This window comes from Neophocaena asiaeorientalis, unplaced genomic scaffold (assembly GCF_003031525.2).
Source record: "Neophocaena asiaeorientalis asiaeorientalis breed wild unplaced genomic scaffold, Neophocaena_asiaeorientalis_V1.1 scaffold161, whole genome shotgun sequence".
NCBI classification, from domain to species: domain Eukaryota; kingdom Metazoa; phylum Chordata; class Mammalia; order Artiodactyla; family Phocoenidae; genus Neophocaena; species Neophocaena asiaeorientalis.
Window position 1 is genome coordinate 707,926 of NW_020171987.1, and position 23,626 is coordinate 731,551.

At 38.6% G+C, this 23,626-nt stretch overlaps 1 protein-coding gene across 3 annotated transcripts in view; it reads left to right on the forward strand.

The window, feature by feature from the left end:
• The window catches only part of RNGTT (RNA guanylyltransferase and 5'-phosphatase), a 242,835-nt gene that overhangs the window by 190,033 nt on the left and 29,176 nt on the right, over positions 1-23,626 (forward strand). The window contains exons 15-16 of one of the 3 annotated variants that reach the window (XM_024747399.1): positions 18,939-19,062; positions 20,525-20,768. The exons of 1 other annotated variant lie outside the window; for it this stretch is intronic. In XM_024747399.1, coding sequence (XP_024603167.1) covers positions 18,939-19,062; positions 20,525-20,685 — 285 coding nt within the window. In that variant the 3' untranslated portion in view covers positions 20,686-20,768. Of the gene's footprint in view, positions 1-18,938; positions 19,063-20,524; positions 21,300-23,626 lie in introns of those variants that run through there. One more of the 3 variants, XM_024747405.1, reaches the window with a different exon arrangement.

A 23,626-nucleotide genomic window follows, 5' to 3' on the forward strand; every position in this document is an offset into this window, starting at 1 on the left:
GGTCTCTTTCTGATACAAATGTCCTCCCACCTCCCTCCCTCCCCTCAGGTGGTGGTAGGGGAAGCTCTTTGGACTCATCAGAATATGACTGTACAGTAATACAAGCTGAAGAAGTATTTGTTGTGCAAATGACCTGTATCTCTTAAAAAGGAGAAAGTACCCCTATTCCCATTTCAAAGAGTAGGAGAATGTTGTACCTGTGATACACCTTCAGGTAGAGTAAATACTAGAAACCACAAGTTCTATATCTGCAGATCTGGAGGCTATAAATAAAAATAATCACACATCCAAATGATGAAATTAAATTGTATGTTGGCCAGTGTGGTATAGGGAAGAGGAAAGATTACAGGGCTGATTATCAAGAATGTAGAATCTCCTCCTGAATCTGTCATTTTCTGATTGCACAGGCAGTTGTATATGTGTGTTTGAGGGCTGGGATTTGTTCATCTTTAGGCCTTGGAAGGTTAAAAAATGACAGAGGTGCTTTCTGTTTCTATCTGAGCCTCAATTGCAGGGTTTGATTTATTACTCTGTCTCCATTTTAGAAATTTTTTTGTATCCAAATATCACCTACAGGCTTTCTAAAAGCTCTGCATTTGTTATTTAAAATTGAAAAAAATATGTATACATCATAAACATACATATCATACACACACCCACACGTGCGTGCACACACACACACACCCCAAACACAGAAAAAAAAATGCAAAGGAATGAATGCCTCTGTGTTTATTTCTTCCCTGTTACTTTATACAGACATTTTGTAGTTTTCTGGGTGAATATAGAGAGAAGAATGGAAAAAAGAGCCTAGCAACCTACTCAAACTTAAGCCCAGTTCTTCATCCATCAGTGGGATATTTCTTCTTCCTTCAAGAAAGTCTTTCCTCCAAACTTCTGACTCCTGCTACAGTAATATGACTCTTTCTGTCAAAGGGGGTGAGAACTGTTAATAATAACAATAGTATATAAAAATAGTGGAATGTCTTATTTTAAATCTTTTTCTGATAATCTGTCTACTATCATTTCTTTCTCCACAGTGATGACAGCCTTCCCATTTTCCCTTACATACTAAATATTTACCAGGACTTCATCTTTTGTATTTTTTCCAAGTTACATTTTATTTTCTGCAAAAATACCTTCTCTAAAATTTTCATTATATTACTTTTCCTAATGGATATTCAAAAGATGCTTCGAATTTGAATTTAGATCCTATTAGTAGGCTATTCATTAAGTCCTCTGTTGGATCATTAATAAAGTGATCAATTATTAGAGACTCAAAACCAACGTTTTATACCCTCAAGGCAGACTCTCAGTGTCTTGTCATATGTCTTTTCTTGGTCTGTAGCCTTTCAGCTTGTGTCCTATTGAATATTTTTATTGAACTAACTTGGCAAATCATATTTCTTGAGACAGTTTGCTGACCCTACTATTTGCAGATTTTGTAGGAAATTTTGATGGAGATCTTTCTTAAGATTTATTATGGAAAATTATTTTAAGAAGGAAATGTAGATTCATTTTAGAGTGGCAGACAGGAAGGCAGAAACTATTTTGAATTTATCCTTATTTACATGGGTCCTAAGTCACTGTTTAAAATAGGAATCTTGCAAAACTAGCTCACAAGAATGTGAAGGGTTAATGTTAACAAAGATGTTCGAGTTCCTGTGAGTGGAGCTATGTAAATGAATTACTTAGTTAAAATTTGCATATTTACACTGTGTATTTTTCTAGTGCTTCTCCTATTTGTATACTTGATACAAAAAGGAATGATACATTTATCTTTTTTCTACTGTGAACAATATTGATAAATACTGGGTGGATGGATGCATCATTATCTTTAATATTTTAGGAAGCAGAAAATTCCTGGTTTATAATGAATATGATGCAATGGGATGCCTAAACTTTTGACATAGAAATGCGTGGTGGATGGTGTTTGCTTACTTTCTCCTCCCTGTTTCCCCCTTCAGTTCTCCCCAGTAGCTGACATCCTATTTCCTCTTTCACTAGAAGTCATACCCACATCCACAAAGGAAAAGCTTAATTTTATGTGGCAGCATGGTTTAAAAGGACTTCTACTCAGAAAGCTGTGATTGAGTCAACTACTAATTACCCATATAACCAGGTCATTAGGTTGGATTTATTCTATTTTGGTTTGGTTTGGTTTTTCAGGCCAGAAGTACATAACTTTTCATGCATGTTTGCATGTAAAATTTTTAACGGAGGATGTACTGTGTGCAAGGCACTGTATTAAAGCTCCATCCTGATGGAGCTTATTGTCAAGTCGAAGACGTAGAGAATTCACTAGGCCGTTTTTCTAAGATAAGGGAAGAATAAGGTACTGTGAGAGCACATCAATGAAGCAGAGAGTCTGTGGAGTCAGAGCAGGTTTCCCAGAGAAGGTGATCCTGACAAAAGAGAGGTGGTTAGCCAGAGGGGAAGAGAGGATGATGTGAGAGCCTGACCAGTCCAGGGGGTGAAAATCATTTAATAGTGGCTGGAATGTTTCAAAATCTGATGTCACTTCTATAATTTCTTTGTATAATGCTCATCAAGGTTTTTTTAAAAACACAGTTATTGAACACCTCTTTTGTGTTCAGTGGGATCTGGCAGTGAGCAAAACAAGGGTCCTTGTTTTGTTTGCTCAAGGAGCTTACCATCTAATGAGGGAGAATGTAAACAGAAGGAAGAAATTATACTCTGAAATAATATATCACGTGGTATTTCAGGAGCTGACAAAACAGACCCAATTCTCTAGAGAAAAGTGTCTGAAATTATTAAAGTCAAGTATCAGCTCTTCTTGTTGTGCCAGAGAGGGACAACTGGAGAAACGGCTGAGCGTGTTTGCCTGGCCCAGGGAAGCCTCAGCACAGTGTATCATTCTGGGAAGGGCAGGGGTGTGGGGAAGGGTGGAGGAGCCAGCCGGTGGGGTCTGGCTTGCTGTCCTGAGGGTTGTCTGCCTCCATTTTTTATGCAGTTCCCGCTAGAAAAGGTAAAATGCCTCCTCTACTTCCTTGTTAGTTGTTTGAAATTATTATTCTTAGAATCCTCTGTTTTTTTTTTTCTAACTTTGGTGGTTGGTCTTGAAAGCAGTTTAGTGGATCTCAACCAGTTTTGTTTGTTTTTGTTTTCATGAAATGAAATAGAAGGAAAAAAATAGCAAAGTGCACCAAGTTGGAATATAAATTGTTTAATGAAACGTGTATGTGTGTGTGTCCATAGTAGGTTGGGATATAAACTATTTTTAATACATTAGATAAACTGGGTCAAACCTTTTTCTCCTCTTTGGTGAAACTTGCAAGACTACAAGTAAGAATTTGGCCTGCAGAGTTACCCATTTTGCTGGTGAAAGATAGTCTTGTAGACCACAGGGTCAGTGTGCGGAACTGAAATGCTGGGTGTCTGGACCCTCATTCTGACTCTGCCCCTACAGAGCCATATGCTTTGGACAAATTGTAGGCTTTCTGTGAACCTGTGTTTTCAGTCTAAAAAGAGAGGTGGCCTAGGTGAGCTCCTGTGCTCTCTTTTCAGCCAGGATTCTGGGCTTGGTGCTCTTTCTAAAACAGTGAGGTGTAAAAAGTGAATTGTCTTAAGGTTGTTTGAGCATTTGCACAGACCTGTTATCCATTCAGAGAGGCGGTCCTAGGAGGAGAAACAAAAGAGTGAAGCAAAAAATAATGTACGGCTCACTCCCACATGATCCTGGTTCCCGCCAGTACATGCTTGTCCCTCCCTCTAAAAAGTAGACGGTCCACTGCATGCGGATAGATCTTATGAAGGAAATAATGAGCGTAAAAACGCTTGGCCTGGTACCTGCGTAATAGAGCCTCAAAAAATGCTGAGTTGGGAAAATGTTGCTTGAGGTCTCAACTCCAACAACTAGGCAGTTATATGGGCTACTCGTCACGAAAGCGAGGAAGGCATGAGTGTGTGGAGAAGCCAATATTGGAGAGGGAGGGGCACCTCTAGACCCATTTTCTGTTTCCAGTTATTGGATCTGCATATATTACATGTTCCCTTACTCCTTTGTGAGATGCCGGGGTGACAGAAGGTATCTTCCAGGTACCTTATTATCACTGTGTGCAGTAGGGGGACATCAAGTACAGAAGAATTCTCCAGTCTCATCCCCTCTGGTATTGGAAGACTATCCAAAAAGAGTCTCCAACCATACAATAAAATAACAGAACCTATTTATCCCAGTCACGTTTCGGTATGTAGGGTCGGTTTTCTTGTAGGAGCTCAACTCTATTCTGAGATCATAGTAATTAAACTGAGCTAAGTGTAGCAAAAGAGTACATGTTACAAACTCAGTTAAAATTCTCCAGTGAAGAGCTCTCTGCTTGTAGCGGTTACCCTGCGTCCAGCGCTGCGAACAACCCCATTTGGGGCATTGTTAGGCAGTGCTGTTGACACAGGAATACATTTCATATGATTATCATAAAATTGTGGCCTGGAAATTGAGCAGCCATGGCGCTGCATCTCAGACTCATGTTTATAATAAGCTGTAATAAAGTAAACATTTTAAATGGATTTAAGAACAGGCATTACTTGTGATCACAAATGTAAGTTCAGTTGAAGTGCTTTTGAAGCCCAATATAACAAAGCAAACAGATTTCCTGGTGTTATTAACATAATTGTTCTCTGTTGGATTTCGATTTCTAAAGAGTTATTTAAGCCAAAAAAAAAAAAACCCAGCAAAAAGAAATGTAAGAATGAGCTACTTTTCCTTTTATTATGTCAGATTAAAAAAAAAAATCCCAGATGTTCACTCTGCCACTTCCCCTAACTTACCAAATCATTGCCAACCTCTTTAACTGGGAGTTGATATTTCATGATTAATTAGGGGTTAAATTCAGCTGTTTGCTGTGCCATCAGCAGGCTCTGGAGTGGGGCTACCCAGCATTCATCTGCTGGTGAAACTCCAGGCTGTACTGTGTGATGGTTAAAACAGGGACTTAGCTCCTGCCCTTTCCTAAGGACAGACAGTGACTAGAATGTCCACTGAACACCGTAGTGGGGGGGACATGACTGTATGTAAATTTGGCGCCAATTAGATGGGTAGGATTCACTTGTTCCTGGAATGTTTCAAAAGCAAAAATGGAAACGAGAGTGGTAACATCTGAAGTGTGGTAGCAAGTTAAAGCGGTGATGATTTGGAGCCCTCGGGCACGGAACAGTACCAGGAGGTGATCGCCCTGTCTTCTGTGGCAGCCAGCAGCTGGCTGTGAGTGTTCGCACCTTGTTACTTTCCAACACTCCAATTCTGAATAAACCCCCCAAACAAACATCCTTCCTGTATTGTCATTTGGTCAGAGCAGACCCTCAAGCAGTGAGCCAGAGGCACAACATCCACCACCGCGGAAGCCATGGGAGCTCAGGGTAGCTGGTGTCCTGGCCTAAAAGTTGGCACAGGTTGGCACTGGTGGGAGGAGCATCGTCGGAGACTCACTCAGTGCTTTCTGTAGTCGTGGGGCTGAGCTGACTTAGTCAAAATTCGAGGGAGGCGCACTAGGATGAGAATATCCTGTAACATGCGATTTAAAAGCGTTCCTGCCAAGCATGCCACTTACCTGATATGTTATTTTTATTAAGCATCAGGATTGTGCTAGGTACTTTTTAGAGGAAAGGTGAAAAGCCACCCACCTTATTTTAATCTTCAGACTTAATTCCACGTAGTTTAGCACTACAGTCCAGAGAATAATTTCCTTCCTCATAGGCGACCACGGCTACCTTATTCAGAATATACTCTCTGGAGGCTTGATAAGAGCAGTTGAGTGGTAAGATATGTGTGTGTTGGGGAGAGTAAGGGGAGGATTGCCCATGTACTTTTTGCTCTTTATTCCCGCTAGGACACATTGCCATATATCCTCACCAGGACTGGGCTAGAACGAAAACCTAACAGAGTGTGGGCGTGGGGGAGGGAGGGAGCTAAGTGAGAGATTTAATCTGGTTCCAAATGTGAGTTCTCATCTCTCAAAAATTGGGCAATCACATACTTCTAAATGTAGATATCTTTACATAATAGTATTTTTGTGCATTTTATATACATGAATAATTCTTTGCAAAGATTCCCCCCCCCCACCCCCAAGTTTGAAAATAAAAGCAGATAAACCGGTTGCCCGGACAGAAAAGATTGTTTTAAATCACTGGAGCCTACTAAAAATTTAAATAGCTCTAATCATCACTGAAATCGTCCTCTGTTGTGTATTACTCAGCTGAAAGCACTTTAATTTCACAGACGTGACTTAGGACACTGAGAACTTCCTTTGTCTACTCCCGCATCTTTTCCCTCCCCACTATAGAGATTTCCTCCTAACTTCTTTCCAGGCCTCTTTTTTCCACACTAGTATTAGCCAACCCATGGCACTGGAGGCTGGTGAGTTTTTTGTCTGTTTGCTCATTTTTGTTTGTTTTTCTCTTATGCAGCCCGTGTTTCTTACCGTTTCTGTTTTAGAAGATTATATCACATTAAACTTAACATGACCTAAAGGAATCCGCACATCGCCTGTAGTTTATGGTGACTGCAAAGGATACTCCATTAGCATTTAGTTATTTAGTAATTTCTTGATTAGGAGTGAACAACAATAAAAGTTTCCTTTTCCTCTAGCATTAAGGATAATAAAGTATATAAAGTGCCCTGCACAGTGCTGGCTACAAAGCAGGTATTCAAAAACTGTTCATTCCCTCCCTTTCCCTTCCCCAAGAAGGAAAAAAGTCTCAGTCAATAATTTTAAAAGTAAATATCTCTGAAGGAAAATAAATCTCTTAGTTGCTGTACAGAAGAAACTAACACAACATTGGAAAGCAACTATACTCCAATAAAAATTAATTCAAAAAAATAAATAGGTAAAAACATTAAGTTAGCTTTGAGTACAAGTTACCAAAGTAATGAATTTGCTATTTCATCTGGTTTTATAATCTCCTCAATGCATGAATGTTCACACCCATAAAGGTACATTAATTCATAGAGATAATGCAGGATGCACTTTAGTACTTAGATATTTCAGAATAAAAGTGTTTGATTTGATGACCTCCAAGTTTCCTATCAACTCCAGAATATTGGATTTTATGAAAGATATTTGTAGTGTGTTTTGGGAAAGAAAGATCTTTTTTTGAGGAAGGGACTGTGACAGCTGATACAGATAATTTATTGTAACCATTTTTAAACTTTCAACCTCTTCTGAGTGGTTTTTGATATCCCCAATACCTGGAGCTAAGGAGGCAGATTTAAATAAATCCATTGTGAATGTCTTTCAGAAGGTACATAAAGATACAAAACAGAACTCCAGGGTTCTGAGCAGCGTACTGTCACTCTGTGTTTGTGTAATGCTTTTGTCAATAATTCCAGAATTTCTTTCTCAAAGAAGAAGAAATATAGTTGTTGAGAAAGCATATATAAAAATAGAAGGCAGTGTGCATGGCAAAGTTACAGCTACTGTAGTCCAAGTATCTCAGTGAGAGTCTGCACTGACCCGAGGTGCTGAGTTGTGAGAAAGGAATCCTGGAAAGCTTTGTTTGCTCAGATGGGTCCCAGTCACCACAGAGCATTATCACTAAACTAAGGAGTTCTGTGTTCCTAAGCTAATGATTCAAAGGTGTTGTGGGTCTGTGCCCATTAATGCTGATAGGGCAAATCAAGTCATTTTAAAGACCAAGTTTACTCTGGAAGATGATCAAAAGGGAAGCGTGTCAACCTTTTTTTTTTTTTCCTCTAAATAGTAGGCAGAACAGGAAGGAAATCTTTAGTTATTATGGTAGCATTTTGGTTTATTGACACATTGATCTAGCTGGAGGACAGTTCTCTTGAGGTCTCTGTAAGATTAGACGGGTTTTAAATGGGTCAGTGGAAAGAGATAAAGTTATATGTAACCAGCATGTATTGCTAAAGGAATAAACAAATGAACATTATTGGACCCAAATTGTTAGCAAGTCCTTGGAGAGTAAATGAAGGACTCGTTGAAGTAAATTTGAACTATGCATTGACATTTTAGTGACCTGCCTAGCTCAAACATTAGATCCAGTGTATTGTGAACTTTGTTAAGCATGGATATTTAATGACCGGTAACACGATTTTAAGTTAGGTGTTTGTTACTGCCAATAGACAGACCATTTATCGAACTCAATCTGACAGATATACTTTATGAATTACTTGCTTTGGCTCTGAGACAGACATCTTAAAAAACAAGCAACATCAGTCAAGTCTGTCATGGTACTTATAACTATTTAGAAAGAGAAAACTATTAGGTATGCATATTGCATTTTAGCCTCCTCCCCACATTAATGGTACAGGCAGACCTTGTAGATATTTCGGGTTTGGTTCCAGACCACTGAAATAAAGCAAATATTGCAATAAAGCAAGTCACCTGAATTTTTTGGTTTCTCAGTGTATATAAAAGTAATGTTTACACCAAACTGTAGTCTATTAAGTGTGCAATAACAGCATTATGTCTAAAAAAATCTACATACCTTAATTTAAAAATACTCTATTGCTAAAAAATGCTAACCATCATCAGACAGAGCAGGGTTGCTACAAACCTTCAATTTGTAAAAAAAAAACCACAATATCTGTGAAGTGAAATCGAAGTGCAGTAAAACGAGGTATGCCTATAGATCGTAAAGCTTTCCTTGGTTGTGTATCGTTTTTATTATCCCACGCGTGCACTGAACCCGTGATCTACTTATAAATTCTCATCATGCTTGGTACTAAACAGTGCGATACATTGTGCCATAGAGTTTGGCAGTCTGTTTAGTGAGCTGTTAACCATTACCTCACCTTACCTGGCAGAGCTGCCTGTTCTGCCCACACAACCTTTTTCTTTTGTTTGTCATTGCCCATGGAAAGGTCTTCAATCCAATAATGGCTTCTCATTTGGTCGAGAAATCAGACAAAAGCTTTGCAGCTGTGAAGTGCAGCCCATTTTAAAATTAACCTATTGTAAATCCTTAATGATTGAGAAATTCTGCAATTTGCCATGATGTGTGGTTCATGCGCACGCAACCAGAATAGCAAACAGCAGAGATGGTGCAGGTCAACATGGTGGGCGTTTGAAAAGTAAAGGAAAAGAAACTTGATAAGACATCGTGCTTGGTTCAAACCAGCATGTTATGTTCTCCCGCCCTTCGTCTGTCACACATCACTTCGCCTCCCACCCACAGGCTCTCCCAAGTGGAATATAATCCTTGGAAATACTTACTTAAATTACAGTTTATTACACAAGAAGTAAAAGCTTCCACAAGTGTAGTTTACCTTTGCCTCCTGTAATACTTTTTCAACCTAGAGCCTAAATTCTTAGGGAAAAGGAGGGCACAGGTTTTTGACTCACAAAGACCTAGAATTTGAATTTTGATACCAAAACAAATTAGCTCTGTATCCTTATGCATGTTACTTAAATTCTCTGGGCTTGAGTGTCCACATCTGGAAATCTCACTGGATTCATATACAGATTAAATCAGATTATAAAACCTAATAGGGATGCAGTATATTTCTCTGCCTCTTACTGGCTGTGAGACTCTTAATCAAATTCCTTAACTCCTCAGTGCCTTGGCTTCTCTATCTGTAAAAACGGGGATACTTCCTAGAGCTGTTGCGAGGATTAAATAAATGAATCCACATAAAGTACTTAGAACAGTGCTCAGCATCTAGTAAGCATTCAATAATTATTAACCATTCTGGCTGACAGATATTAAACAGATAATCAACAAAAAAATTATATTTACAAATAATGATAAACAAGGTAGAGGAAAAGTTGTACAACTTATACGAGCTAGAAAAATAAGCAGCGGCTATGTCATTTAGTGCTGTGTCATGAGAAGCCACTGATAAGGGGATGACATGATTTGATTTACTTTTTTTTTTAATTGACATTTTTCTTGTTTCTTTTTTGTTTTAATTCATCTTTCAAAATTTACATACAATAAATTACTCCTTTTGATGTACAGTTCTGTGAGTTTAGACAAATGCATACAGGTGTATAGCCACCACTAGAATCAAGCTATAGTACAGTTCCATCACTTCCCCCCAAAATGCCACATGACACCCCGGTATAAGCGATCATTTCTCCCACTCCCAAACTCTGCAACCACTGTTCTGTTTTCTGTTCCTATAATTTTGCCTTTTCCTAGGGTATCATGTACAGGGAATCACATAGTCTATGTAGCTTTTAAAATCTAGCTTCTTTGACTTAGCATACTGTATTTGAAATTCATCCATGGTATTCCATTTATCAATAGTTTATCAATAGTTCTTATTGCTGGGTAGTATTCCATTGCAAGGCTGTACCAACATTTGTTTTATCTCTTTACCAGTTGAAGGGCATTTGAGTTATTTCCAATTTGGGGTGATTATGAGCGGAACTACTGCAAACATTTGTATTCAGGTTTTTATGCAGACGTATGTTTTCATTTCTCTTGGGTAAATACTTAGGAGTGGGGTCGCTGGCTCTTTTGGTAAGTGTATGTTTAACTTTGGAAGACAGTTAAGAAACTGCTAAACTGTCTTCCACAGTGGTTATAGTATTTTGCATTCCCACCAGCAATGTGTAAGAGTTCAGTTGCTTGGCATTGTTGTCAGCATTTGATACTTATTTTAGACACGCTAACAGGTGCATAGTAGTGTCTTACTGTGATTTCAATTTGCATTTTCCTAATGACTAATGATGTGTTGAGCATATTTTCATGTGCTTATTTGCCATTCATATATCTTCTTTGGTGAAGTATCTGTTCAGATTGTCCATTTTTAAATTGTGTTGTTTGTTTTCTTATTATTGAGTTTTAAGAGTTCTTTATGTAGTCTGGATACAAGTCTTTTGTCAGAAATGTTATTTACAAATATTTTATCCTAATCTCTGTCTTGTCTTTTCATTCTTTTAACAGCATCTTTAGATGCGGAGCAGAATTTTATAGCTTTAGGTTTTATGTTTAAGTGTACTTTCTGTTTTGAGTTAATTGTGTGTAAGGTGAAAGATATGGGTTGAGGTCCATCATTCTGCATGTGAATATCCAATTGTTCCAGCACCTTCTGGTGAGAAGACTCTTCTTTCTCCATTGTATTGCCTTTGTTCCTTTGTCAAATGTCAATTGACCTTATAATTGTGGATCTCTTTCTGGGCTGTCTGTTCTGTTCCACTGATGTATGTGTCTCTCTAATCACCCGGTACCATACTGTCTTGATTTCTGTAGCTTTATATACTAAGCCTTGAAATCAGTTAGTGTCAGTTCTCCAACTTTGTTCTTTTTGTTTTGGCTGTTCTAGTGTCTTGGGCGTTCCCTATGAATATTAGAATTAGGTTGTCTATATATATAAAAATCCTTTTGGGATTTTGCTTATGATTATGTTGAATCTGTATAGTTAACATCTTAGCAAATTGAATCTTCCAGTTTGTGAGCATGATATATCTTTCCATTCATTTAGGTCCTCTTTGATACCTTTCTTTCATTGGTGTTTTGTAGTTGTCAGCATACAGATTCTGCATGTTTTTTTTTAAATACCTATTTCATGTTTTTGAATGTTACTATAAATGATACTCCTTAAATTTTAAATTTCCAACTATTCTTTGCTAATATATAGAAATACAATTGGTTTTAGTATATTAACCTTGCAACCTTGTTAAACTTACTAGTTCTAGGAGCATCTTCATAGATTCCATTTATGTAAGTGATCGTGTCTTATGTGAATATAGTCTTTTTTCTCCCTTTCCAACCGGCGTGTCTTTTATTTGTTTTTCTCTTAAGCAAAGGAATGATTGGATTGGATTTACCTTTGTCAAAGACCAATCTGGCTGCACTGTAAAGAATTGATTGGGGCTTCCCTGGTGGCGCAGTGGTTGAGAGTCCGCCTGCCGATGCAGGGGACACGGGTTCGTGCCCTGGTCTGGGAAGATCCCACGTGCCATGGAGTGGCTGGGCCCGTGAGCCATGGCCGCTGAGCCTGCGCGTCCGGAGCCTGTGCTCTGCAGTGGGAGAGGCCACAACAGTGAGAGGCCCGCGTACCGCAAAAAAAAAAAAAAAAAATTGATTGGATGGGGAAAATGTAGAAGAAGAAACCAGTGTGGAAGCTGTTGCAGGAATCTGACAGACAGTGAGGGCTTGGGCTGTGATGATGGTAGTAAGAAAGTAGACAAATACTCAATGTATTTTGGAGATAGAACCGGTAATGCAGTGAATAGGAGGGAAGATAAAAGGGGAAGGGAGCAGAGGACACTAAAGCTTCTGTCACGAGGAACTGGGTGAACGGAGTTAATCATTTATTGAAATAGAGAAGATGAATGAGGAATATATATGTTAGTGATCTAAGTCAACGAATGAACTTAACTTGATAGAAATTCTCCTCTGTACCCATCATCTAGTTTTTGTACCTCAAGCAAAGTTTTTCACTGCTCTGGTTGGTTTCCACTAAGTGCTAGATATAAGCCTACATATGGGTTTAGAGACTAGGATCTGGGGAAGGATGAATGAAAACGCTATAGGGCAGAGATTATCAAACTTTCTTGGTTCATGTTCCCTCATAGACATTTCTAATCCAAAAGAAATACCTAACGATTCCATTTATTAAGTGGATTGATCCAAACTACTTATTAAATGTTTATGTCCTAACAGCTTAGCATGTGTTATGGACTGCATAATTTCTTCTTTCTTTTCTTAGTTTAATCTGTCATTATATTAAATACTATACTCACAGAATTTTTTAAAACTCCACTTTATATCGTCACATCACACATCTTCTCAGTTCCAATATTTAAGGCAGACGGGGGCGTGGAACTCCTCCTACTTGAGCCACTACCCTCTGGCCCCCATAAAGCTTGTAGCAGTCTGCTATGCACACTGGCTCAGTGGTCATCCTAAAACGGCCTTAGGATGGGAATTGCCTTTGTTTCTCTCCTGAGCTGGATGAACTCCCTTGATTCCACATCTTCCTCTTTGTTTTCATTGTTGCCCTCATGTTGATGAAGTAAAATTTTGGTAATCTCCTAGAAAAGAAAGTATGAAATACTAAAATTTTAAGAATTTGCATGCATGAAAATGTTCTGCTGTCACTCTTGTTTCATATTTTGTCATGATATAGAATTTAAAGTTGGAATTTTTTAAAAAGAAACTTGAAAATGTAATTCCATTTAAGGACTGCATAATTTCTTAAACCTTGGAATCAGATTATACACCACCAACCTCATTTACTTTCCTCATTGATTCTGGTGATACTTGGTTTTTATCAATGACAATAACCACTGAATACTCAGCTTTGCAGAGATGTTACCCAAAGGAATCTCATGTTGAAAATGTGAACTCCTGCCAACTAATAGTTTGCATGGTGTCCAACACGTGCCACTGTGTTTCCCGGGAAATTTAAAGTACCCCACAGTGCCTCTCTGTAAGGTTGTCTCATTGCACAGTTTGGGAACTGTGGACTTAGGACCTTATTCCAAGACTTTTTTTTTCTGTTTAAAGGTTTATCTCTTCCTATTGTTTTTGTATCTCTACATTAAAAACCAATCTCATGTTTATCATCTTTTATGAAACATAGTTTATTTTAGGAATTTTTTATTATTAAAAATTATGAAAGTTAAGCATATATTATGTAGAAAGTTTGGACAATACAGCAAAACACAGAAGAAACTAAGTCATTCCTAACTCCACCATCTACCAATAACCAGTACTAACATGTTGTTGCTTTATCTGCCCAGTTATTTTATATGAAGATGTATTATATTTTGAATAATAACTATAACTAACTCTGATTTTATAAAAAGGTAATAATCTGTAGTTTAGTGGGGATTTCATACCCTGGAATTGTGACTCATCTGTAATGACCTTTGGGATAAATAAGACCAAGTTCTAGCTGCTTTCTTTATTTTTTTTTGCGGTACACGGGCCTCTCACCGTTGTGGCCTCTCCCGTCGCGGAGCACAGGCCCCGGACATGCTGGCTCAGCGGCCATGGCTCATGGGCCTAGCCGCTCCGCGGCATGTGGGGTCTTCCGGGACCGGGGCATGAACCCATGTCCCCTGCATCGGCAGGCAGACTCTCAACCATTGCGCCACCAGGGAAACCCAAGCTGCTTTCTTTTTATTGGCAACTTTCATTAGTTGAACTCAGGATTGGAGGGCTTGAAGACCCCACCATTCATGAGAGAGAGGCTTCCTGCTACTGTTTCTAACCTAGCAAATGTGAAGTGTGTTATTTACACAGTAGTTCTTCATTATAAAGGTGCAAAAAACACAAATGGATTTTAGTGAAGGAACGTTTTTTGAAGTGATTAAGTCTAGCATATTTTTAAAAAGGGTAGCTTATCAAGGGTTTTATTTTCTCCAGTAGATGGATGCACTTGCTAAAAATAATATATTAAGCCCCTACTATAAGGTAGTAGTTCTAAAAGATTGTCTAATAATTCAGGTTTAAGCTATTTGTATTGTCCTGACACCACAAGGAAAACTTTTATAATTCCATTTCATTTCTGATTTATTTGTTGTTTTATTTTCTCTGCCTCATTCATAAGTACTAGACTTTGAAGTTGCCTACGTGGAAACAAGATTTTTGTTTGAGTTCATCTACTTGAAATACGTTTTAAAAATTCACCTTCTGTCACACTACAGAGTTAGAGCTTGAGTAGAATTTTAAATTCAGAAAAGAAAAAATGGTCAATGTAGTTTAGTTCCAGAAAGCAGTTCACAAAAGATGGGGTGGAAACTTCTAAGTATATATATATATACACATATATTCATATTTAGAGTCTCATTGTTACTCTTTATCTGTCTCACACTCACTCCTCTTTCCCCCTCCCTCTCTTTTTTCTCAATAATTGAAAATTCTGACCAAAACAAGTGGTGTGTGTTAGTACTTTTTTAGCGTAGTCTGGACTGTCGAAGAGTAATATTTTTCTTGTAAAATCCTGGTAGAGGACCCCATGGCTGACTCTAGAGCTGAGGCAGAGAAAATACAAGATGAGCCTAGAGTAGTAGCTTGTATTGCCAGGGACTAAATGCTAAAAATGCATAAGTAAGTAAAAGTGGAAGCAAGTTAAAAGGACACAGGAGCCAACCTGAGAGAGTTCCCAGTGGCTGAAACTAGAACAATTTGAGCAAGAAAATAAATGACAATACTACTTTATCATAAGCCAAAGAATAAAATAAATATCCATGAGTTCTTACTGATACAAGTAAGCAAATAAATAAATGAGGGAGAAAGGCAAATCTTCCTTACAGAAGAAATCCAGGTAATAAATGTAGAAGGAATGGAGAAAATAGAAAATTCCATTAGAACGCCACAGTAATAATTGCTGTAGGCAAGATTCATGGATGAATGCTAAAATTAATGAGCGAAACTTTAAGAAGAAAAGGGATGTTTGTCTAGCCTCAAAATCTCTCTCCCAGGAAATGTATTGATCTCTGTGGTGCTTTTAATAAATGTCCACAAATTCTTTGATACCCTTCCTTCCAGCAAGTGGCTTAATTCCCTTATCTTTGAGCAGGGCTAGACATAGTGCCTGGAGCTAAGAGTATGGTAGCTTCACAGTAGAGAAACCTGGCAGATACCATCTTCGCCAAGTGATCAGGGTTTGTTTACACCACCAGGAAGAAATCACGTTGATCTCATCTACCCGCTAGACATTACGCAATGAGAAGGGCGCTTTACCTCTCTGGCGTTCTTTTCCAAAATTTATAACCTCAGTCTAATCATGAGAAGACATCAGGAAATCCCAATTTGAGGAACATTCTACAAAATATCTCACTAGCACTCTTCAAGAGTGTCAAGGAAGGTCTGAGTAACTGTCACAGGTTGGAAGAGACTAAGCAGACATGACAACTAAGGAATGCAGTTTCCTAGACTGGATCCTGGAGCAGATAAAGACATCAGTGGAAAAACTGATGAAGTCTGAATCAAGTCTGTAGTTTAGCTGATTGTATTGTACCAATGTTAACTTCTCGCTCGGAGTTGATAAATGTAACATGATATGCGAAATACAAACATTAGAGAAAGTTGGGTAATGGGAATCCTGGAACTCTCTGTACTATCTTTACAACTTTTCTGTAGAGCTAAAATTGTTTCAAAATTAAAAGTTAAAAAACTCCCAGCTTACTGGTGTCTTTCTCAATCCAAAGATATTCGTTATTTTAAAGTGTCTCTAGAGCACATTAGTTCAGAGAAATCCCCCTCCGCTTCGTACAGTCTCTCTAGAAAAGAAAGATGAGCTCTTGATAACAAAACAGCTCTCACAGAGCAGGGACAGTAAATTCTAGGGGCTTGTGCTCCACCATTAGAGACGGAAGCGCATCTCTGCCTGCTCTGAGCGGCACGGTTCAGCCAGCGCTGATGGTTCGCCTTTTGTGACTTGGTAGTGTGTCCAGCACTTAGGTTCCAAAAAGTATTCCTTTAAAAAAGTGCAGAGAGGAGCAACTGTGGTTCTGCCTGCCTCTTGTCTTGGGCCCTTCGTTCCAAGTATTACCATTGACCTGCTAATCTAAAATCTTCAGAGGTACTAGATCTGGTTTCATCTGACTGTCTCTTAACATCGGATTATTGGTAGACTCAAATGGTATCAGAGGTGTGGTACTCAGAAAGATGGATACATGAAAAAAATGTTTTCTTCAATATAAAATACACTGTATTTTCTTTTCTTTTTCTTTTCTTCCTTTTTTCCCCCCAAAACAGTAGAATCTCATTAATCCAATGTAATTATGGGTACAGATGTGAAATCTTGATTTATAAATATTTTATTCTTATTACCTTCAAGCTCTCATTAGCTCACAATAGGATAACAGAGCTGAGTATAAAAGGCTTAACCAGATCCTATTTTAGTAAATAATAATATGTGATGGCCGAGGATGATTATGGTCATAGTAACAAATCAGAATTTGGATACTAAAGTTAAACTCCTTCCCTGTATGCTAATCATTCTCTTCATCTGACCATTAGTGAAAACTGTCTTTAGTTTGTATACGTATGGAAGATACTGTTTTATATCTTAAATCTATTTTATTACCTAAATACATTTATTAAAAGTTAAACATATTTTATTACCTACCCAAATTGAGCACCTTGCACCGTGTCTATCTTGGGAATGTAACTGGTGTGATCAGTGAAGAACAATGTACTGTTCTTGAGCATGGAAATACGTTTAGGTTAGTGGTAGGTGCATGCATTTTCTGGAAAGCCCTATTTCCTGGATTGTTAATGCGTACCCAGGTAGATACACACATACTTAATAATACTGCCTAATCGCTGTAGTCAGATGGAGCAACACATAATTTATAGCAATTCTGAGACTAGAAACAGAAGAATGGTAAATATGTGATAAAGATGTACTACGATTGGTAGTCAGTAGAAGTGCAGACTGCACATTATTTGATAGCAAGACATTCTTGTAGATGTGTGTGATACAATTTTCTTGACAGGTATTTTCAAAGTGTACCTTTCCATGTCATCTTGGTATCTTTAGTAAATTTATTTGTACACTTAAAAAAAAAAAGCAATGTTTCATTTCCTAATTTTATATTCAATTAAGAATTTTAGTGGTTGTCTGCTATGTGCCAGACACTTTCATTTATTATTGCTCCAATGTCCCAGTGTATTAGAAACTCCTTTGCCCATTTTAGAAATTAGAAAATGGAGAAGCTGAAAGGTTTAGAAACTTATCTGTTAGACCCTACTTATGGTATAACATAAGTGGTTACCTTACCTGAATAAGTTGCCTAACACTTGGATATAGATAACGTATCAGAAATAAAAGGAGGTAGATCCCTAGGAAGGGAGGGAGGGGAGTTGAGACTAGAATAATGAATATTTGAGAATAAATTTAGCAAGTTTGCTAAGTAAGTAGAGCATCACTTTCTTGGGCAGGTCTGATTCCAATACACTGAATGTATTGGTCCTGTCAGATTTGTTGAAAATGCAAATAGTCCAATCAAGTGTAATACTCATTAAGGGAAAAGGACTACAATTTGAACGTTTTTATGGAGATATGCACTGCCTAATCTGTGAATTGAAAGCATCTTTTAAAAATTTGCTTCCCTTCATATTCCTAGGTGGTAGTGAATATGTGGGTAGAAAAAGGAGAGCATTTCAAATAATCCTAATGAAGTTAACTGATTGCAATCTTCCGTATTGTGAGGAAAAGTTGTTAGCTGTGAAAGACGAGGACAGAATTAAAATATTACCATGACTGGCATTTGATTTGAAACTGCGAAGATAAGCTTAGGTTCCTATTTATGAAAACCATCCTCACAGCCCGATGAAATATCTTTTCAAAGGTTCTATAGTTGCCATGGATACTTGTTAGCGTTGATAGACTAAGTTGTAATCCATATTCAATCATCTGAGGTGAAGTAACCAAAAAACCTACCAGCTAATATCAAAGGTAGCTTCATCTCTAAATTCATACCGGTTTGGAGATGAAAAGGGTAAATAGCCTAAAGATGGGATTTTTAGTTAATCATCACTGCTTGAAAAGCTAAATAGTTAGGGGGCACATAGCCTGAATCAGATCCTCATGTTTACTCTTTATGCGGAACTTTTTATCTTAACCAGTAAAGGGGATTTCCTAGATTCCGACATAGGAATTTAGGTGGTGTGGTCTTTCTAAAAGTTGTTGAAACCTTCACAGATACTCAGTTTCTGAAAGCCAGAGGGACACAGACAATATCGAAGGCATTGGTCCCTATGGTAACGTATTTGCATTTGGCCCAGAAGTGGCTGGTTTCTCCTTAGCTTCTTTTAATTGCTATATATTGACAGCCGTTTTCACGACTATTTATAAGGTGTCAGATTGATGAGCAAGTGTACAAGGGAGTGCGCACCACATCCTTGGGCTTGATTAGATGCTTCGGATGACAAAGAGCTCTGTGTGTAGAGGCACCGAGGTGTTTTTGGCATTTCCCTAATGCGTCTGTCACATAGTGCAGGCAAGAAGCCTGTCAGATGATTTAAATGTTTTCCTCGATTCTCTTTTAAAACAGGTGACAAAAGAGCTAAAACAGTATGACAACAAAATTATAGAATGCAAATTCGAGAACAACAGCTGGGTCTTTATGAGACAGAGAACAGACAAAAGTTTCCCTAATGCCTACAACACTGCCATGGGTGAGTGTGACACCCTCCCAGTGGAGGTTACATGAACCACCCCCCCCCAAAAAACAAAAAAACCCCACAACAACACACAAAAGCTAAAGTGTTAGAACCAAACTGTGCTGCCTTTTGTGGTTCAGCTTTGGGGGCTGAAGGCCGCGTGGACCGCGGAGGGCTCGTGGCAGGCCTGTGTCCCGCGTGGCTCCTGTCCTCCCTCACCTGTGGGCTGCTGCGGGCACCCAGGAGAGGGGTTAAAGGGCAGGAAATCGGGCTGCGGACAGGATGAATTTGTTGAATGACAGCCACAACAAAAGCCATGGTAATTGCAGATCCATTCAAAACGCTGAAGCCATCGTCTGCCAGATGGCAAAAGATGGCATGAGCTGGGGAAATGTAATTTCCAGCTCCTAAGATAGTTTTACAAACAATGAAGAACAAAGTCAATGAAAACCTTAAAAAACATAAAATAAAAAAAAAAGAAATGTAAAACCTGCTATGCTGTCCTTCAGGGTGTGCTCTGGGTACAATGTGAGTGCTTTGGGAATTCAGAGTAGTGAGGGTCTTTCATGGGAAACAGCACGCATTAATTAGGTCTCTAAGGTGAACTACTATGGCAGCACTTCTGGGTTGCTGTTTTTAGTGGAACTGAAAGAAAAAGGCAGAAAAGAACCAAGAGTAAAGGTTAATAGGATTGCACTTTGAGTGCTCAGTCAGTGAGGATGATGATCACGTGATAAGCTTATGAGATAATACAGAAATTGCCACTTTGAGTTTTGTGGCTGAAAAGTTACTGTTGTACATTCGAAGGTTCTTGTTGGAACTAACGTCTGTGTTCAGACAGGATGCGTTAATTTGGAAAAGAGGAGTAATTAAGCCCGTGTTGTTTTCCTAAAACCAAGTGGGTAAATACAATTTTGATCACATAGGGAAAGGTGCTTTCTTTAATAGTCATTTTGTTGTAATACCTTATTTCAAGCAAGTTACTAAAATAAAGAATAATACGCCCTGCCAGCTACACTGCAGCCTCCCCGTTCGGCGGGCACGGTGGCTGGTGCCGTGTTTACATGCCTCAGTGTGCGCTTCTCTCTGAGAGAGAGAAAGGCTGGAGGACTAGAGCGCGCACTTCCTTTAGAAACTGTGCTTGAATGTGGACCGTAGTGTGACGCACTGGGCGAGATCAATATCCTATACAAACTGTTTGGAGGGATCAAAAACTGTAGTGAAGACAGGCTTAAACCCAAATACTTAAAGTTTGGGTCTAGAATTAATAGTAAAGAGCAGCCACCAGAAATGCACTCATTTCGGGGGCGGGGGAGGGAGGAGCACAGTTGAAGCCACAGCAAGTCGCCCACGTTGGGAAGATGGAAAGTTTTAGCGTGTTGGGACGGAAACGTCTCCCCGTGTCCTCATCTCCCTGGGGCGAGTCAGCCGCCTCCATGAACCCTCACACGAGACTCACGTCTCCCTTTGTCCACAGCCGTGTGCAACAGCATCTCAAACCCTGTCACCAAGGAGATGCTGTTTGAGTTCATCAACAGATGTGCGGCAGCTTCTCAAGGACAGAAGCGAAAGCATCATCACCTGGACCCGGACACGGAGTTCATGCCTCCACCACCTCCCAAAAGACGTTTGACTTAAAGACCTGCCTCTGACTTCAGGATTGAGAGGAAAGATGAGTGAGGAAAAGTGCTGTTGCCCCGTTTTCTTTGCGACCAGAGAAATTCAAAACAGAGTGTGGCTTGATGTTGATACACATTTGACTTTAAAAAAACAAGAAGAAAGTATTGTAGCCAGCCTGTAAATATTTGATGCATTTGTTTCCTCAGTGCTACAGTACATCATGGACTTAAACATTTTGTTTATATCTGGTAAACTCAGCCTTACCTTGTGGAATCTGAAGACTGAAATATCCAAAGGTTTAAATGAGATCGAAATCAGTGAAAAAGAGGCCTTGTTTATATACGGATAACTTCCACTTTAATTTATAAAGTTAGCAATCTAGAACTGTGAGCGCCTAGAACACTGTATTTTTTAGAAGTTGTATTTCAACTATGATAGATTTTCCTTTTAAAACATTTAGACAATGGCATTAAATATTCTTGCTATTATTTATCATGGATTTCCTACATTTCTGAAATTCTTGTATTCAAAACCAAATGACAAAGTTGTTAAATATTGTGCTATATTAAAGAACTTGGTCTGGCTTATATCATTTTAAGAAGTTGTTTTGGAAATGGAAAAGTAAAAAAGTAAAGCTCCAATTTTGTTAATTTCATCCTTTCTAAAGGAGGTATATTGAATCTTTTCATCGTCTCTTTCTGTTGTTTGAACTGCAGTATCAGCTATCCAATGTATCCACTCTGGCAGTGGTCCCGAGTTACTTCATAGAACTTAGAGACACACCACCCGGTCCTGTGTGTGTTGTTCTCCTGGGAGACTTTTGTTCTCTTTCTTTTTTTTGGTTTTAACGCCAGGGCTGCTTCTGCTGTACCTCAGTGGTAGCATGTTGTAAATTACGTTAAAACACACAACTCACTGTGATGATGGGAGTGATATCAGATACAGACAGTGTTGTATTTGTTCCCTTGCACCAAACAGCAAAGGAAGTGCCAGCTGACTCCTTTAATTAGAAGGTAATGTCAGTGGAAGAGAATGCTGTCACTAGAAAATGCTCTCCCACTGCTTGATAAATGCAGAGGCAAAGACTAGACATCTGTAGGAACTAAGCATTAAGGAAGCCAAGACATTTATTTTCAAAGCCAGAATTCTCTCATCTTCTATTCTGGGAATGCTATTTCAGTTGTACATCTGAATTTAAAAAAACAAAAAACAAAAAACACATTTACTGATAGATAATGGATTTAAAGAGTGGCTAATTGGTCACATGCCATTGTTGGGAAACTGTGTTCTGATTGGTTTGTGAAGGAACTCTTGAAAATTAGCCTACTAGAAGCTAATGTATTTATTTTTAGAGGTACAGGTTTTAAGTATGTGTATTTAAACAAATTTTCATGATCTGAATTTTATATATGTATATGCATATATATGTGAGTATATGCAGCAGTGTATATTCTTCTGCTAATACAGTGAGAAACCCAAACAGGTCACGTTGTAGATTGAATATCTGATAGGATTTCTATATCAAATAGCACAGATGAACCAAACACGTATTTATATTCACCTGGGTTTTAATGTTTTTAAACAAAGTTTCTTCCTGCAGTGCTTTTCTATATGAAATACTAGAGTCATGCTTGGGCTTCTTCCTTTATTGTTCCCAAGTTACGTAATGTATAGTGAATTTATTCAAAATGCCATTTTAGTGTTTCTTTCCTAGAGTACTTTCGTGCGTTTGAGCACAACAGGGATTAAAACATCTGACTGCCGCACTAACTATTGAAAAATGGAAATTGGTCAAGGTTTCATGGTATCTTGTACAAAGCAGATCTAAAAAAAAACGCCTATGCAACTCCAAATAGTCCGACGCCTGCTCCACCAGGATTGGTGGCTCTTTTCACAAGGTGCATTGCTTTCTTCCAAACCCGTGTAAACGCAGAAGGCTCTTGCAGATGTAAGAGCAAGCTTTTGTCAGCAGTCTTTAATGGAGTTAAAATGTTTATGGTAATTGTAACCTTTTAAATGAGTTACGTGAAAAGAGCATCTCATTTTTAATATACCCAGATATTTTCTCCTTGCCTTTGTGCATTTTCCAGGACTTACTTTTCTTAATTTATCTTTTCCTTTCAATGGTAGTGAAGTATAATAAGGAGATCCCATTTAGCCCCTGAACACATTACCATCTGCAGTGTCATAAAAAGTCATCTGGGAAGTCGGGGTGGGGGGTGGTGGTGGAAGTCTGGAGTCAGGATTTGGGACGTCACGAAGGAAACACTTTCTTTCTCAGCCCACTTCATAATAACTGTTTTCTGACACTGAAGTTTTGTAGATGAGAATAAGAAAACTTTACTTTCCTGAGCTACGACATACAACTTTGCTTTGTGTTTGGAAAAGATGTGGAAGACTCGGCTGCCTGGCTGGTTACATTTGCTTTCCATGAAATGCTCAGAAAATGTCAGGACATTCCTTCTCTAATAATCGTGTGTCAGTGCAGTATTGTAAGAAAACTACTGATTTAAACTAATAGAAAGTGCGTCTGCTTTGTTTTCCTGGTGATGCCTTTGTGTCCCTTTTATTGCTGGCATCAGATCCTGCTGCTGTCCACCACACCCATCAAAATCCACCTGGTTTTGGTGCGTTCTAGAGATTAGCATGAAGACTTGGAAAATCTTCCGTTTTCCTTCCTGAGAAACTTGGAAGTTAAGAATCAAATACTTCCAGATGGAGAAAACTAATGTGGTAGAGAAAACCCCAGGGCTCAACCCAAAGACCAAGTCTAGGCTCTGCCTCTCGTTGCTTCTCTGTCCTCTCTAGAACTTGTTTCTCCCCGCCCCCATCTATAAGATGCCAAGATTGGATCAGATGATCAAAAAGAAGCTTTTCAGGTCTGACATGATTCTTGTGTAAAAACCCGTGCTTTGTAAACATCCTGTATTCACAGTAATAGCAATATGACCATTATGGA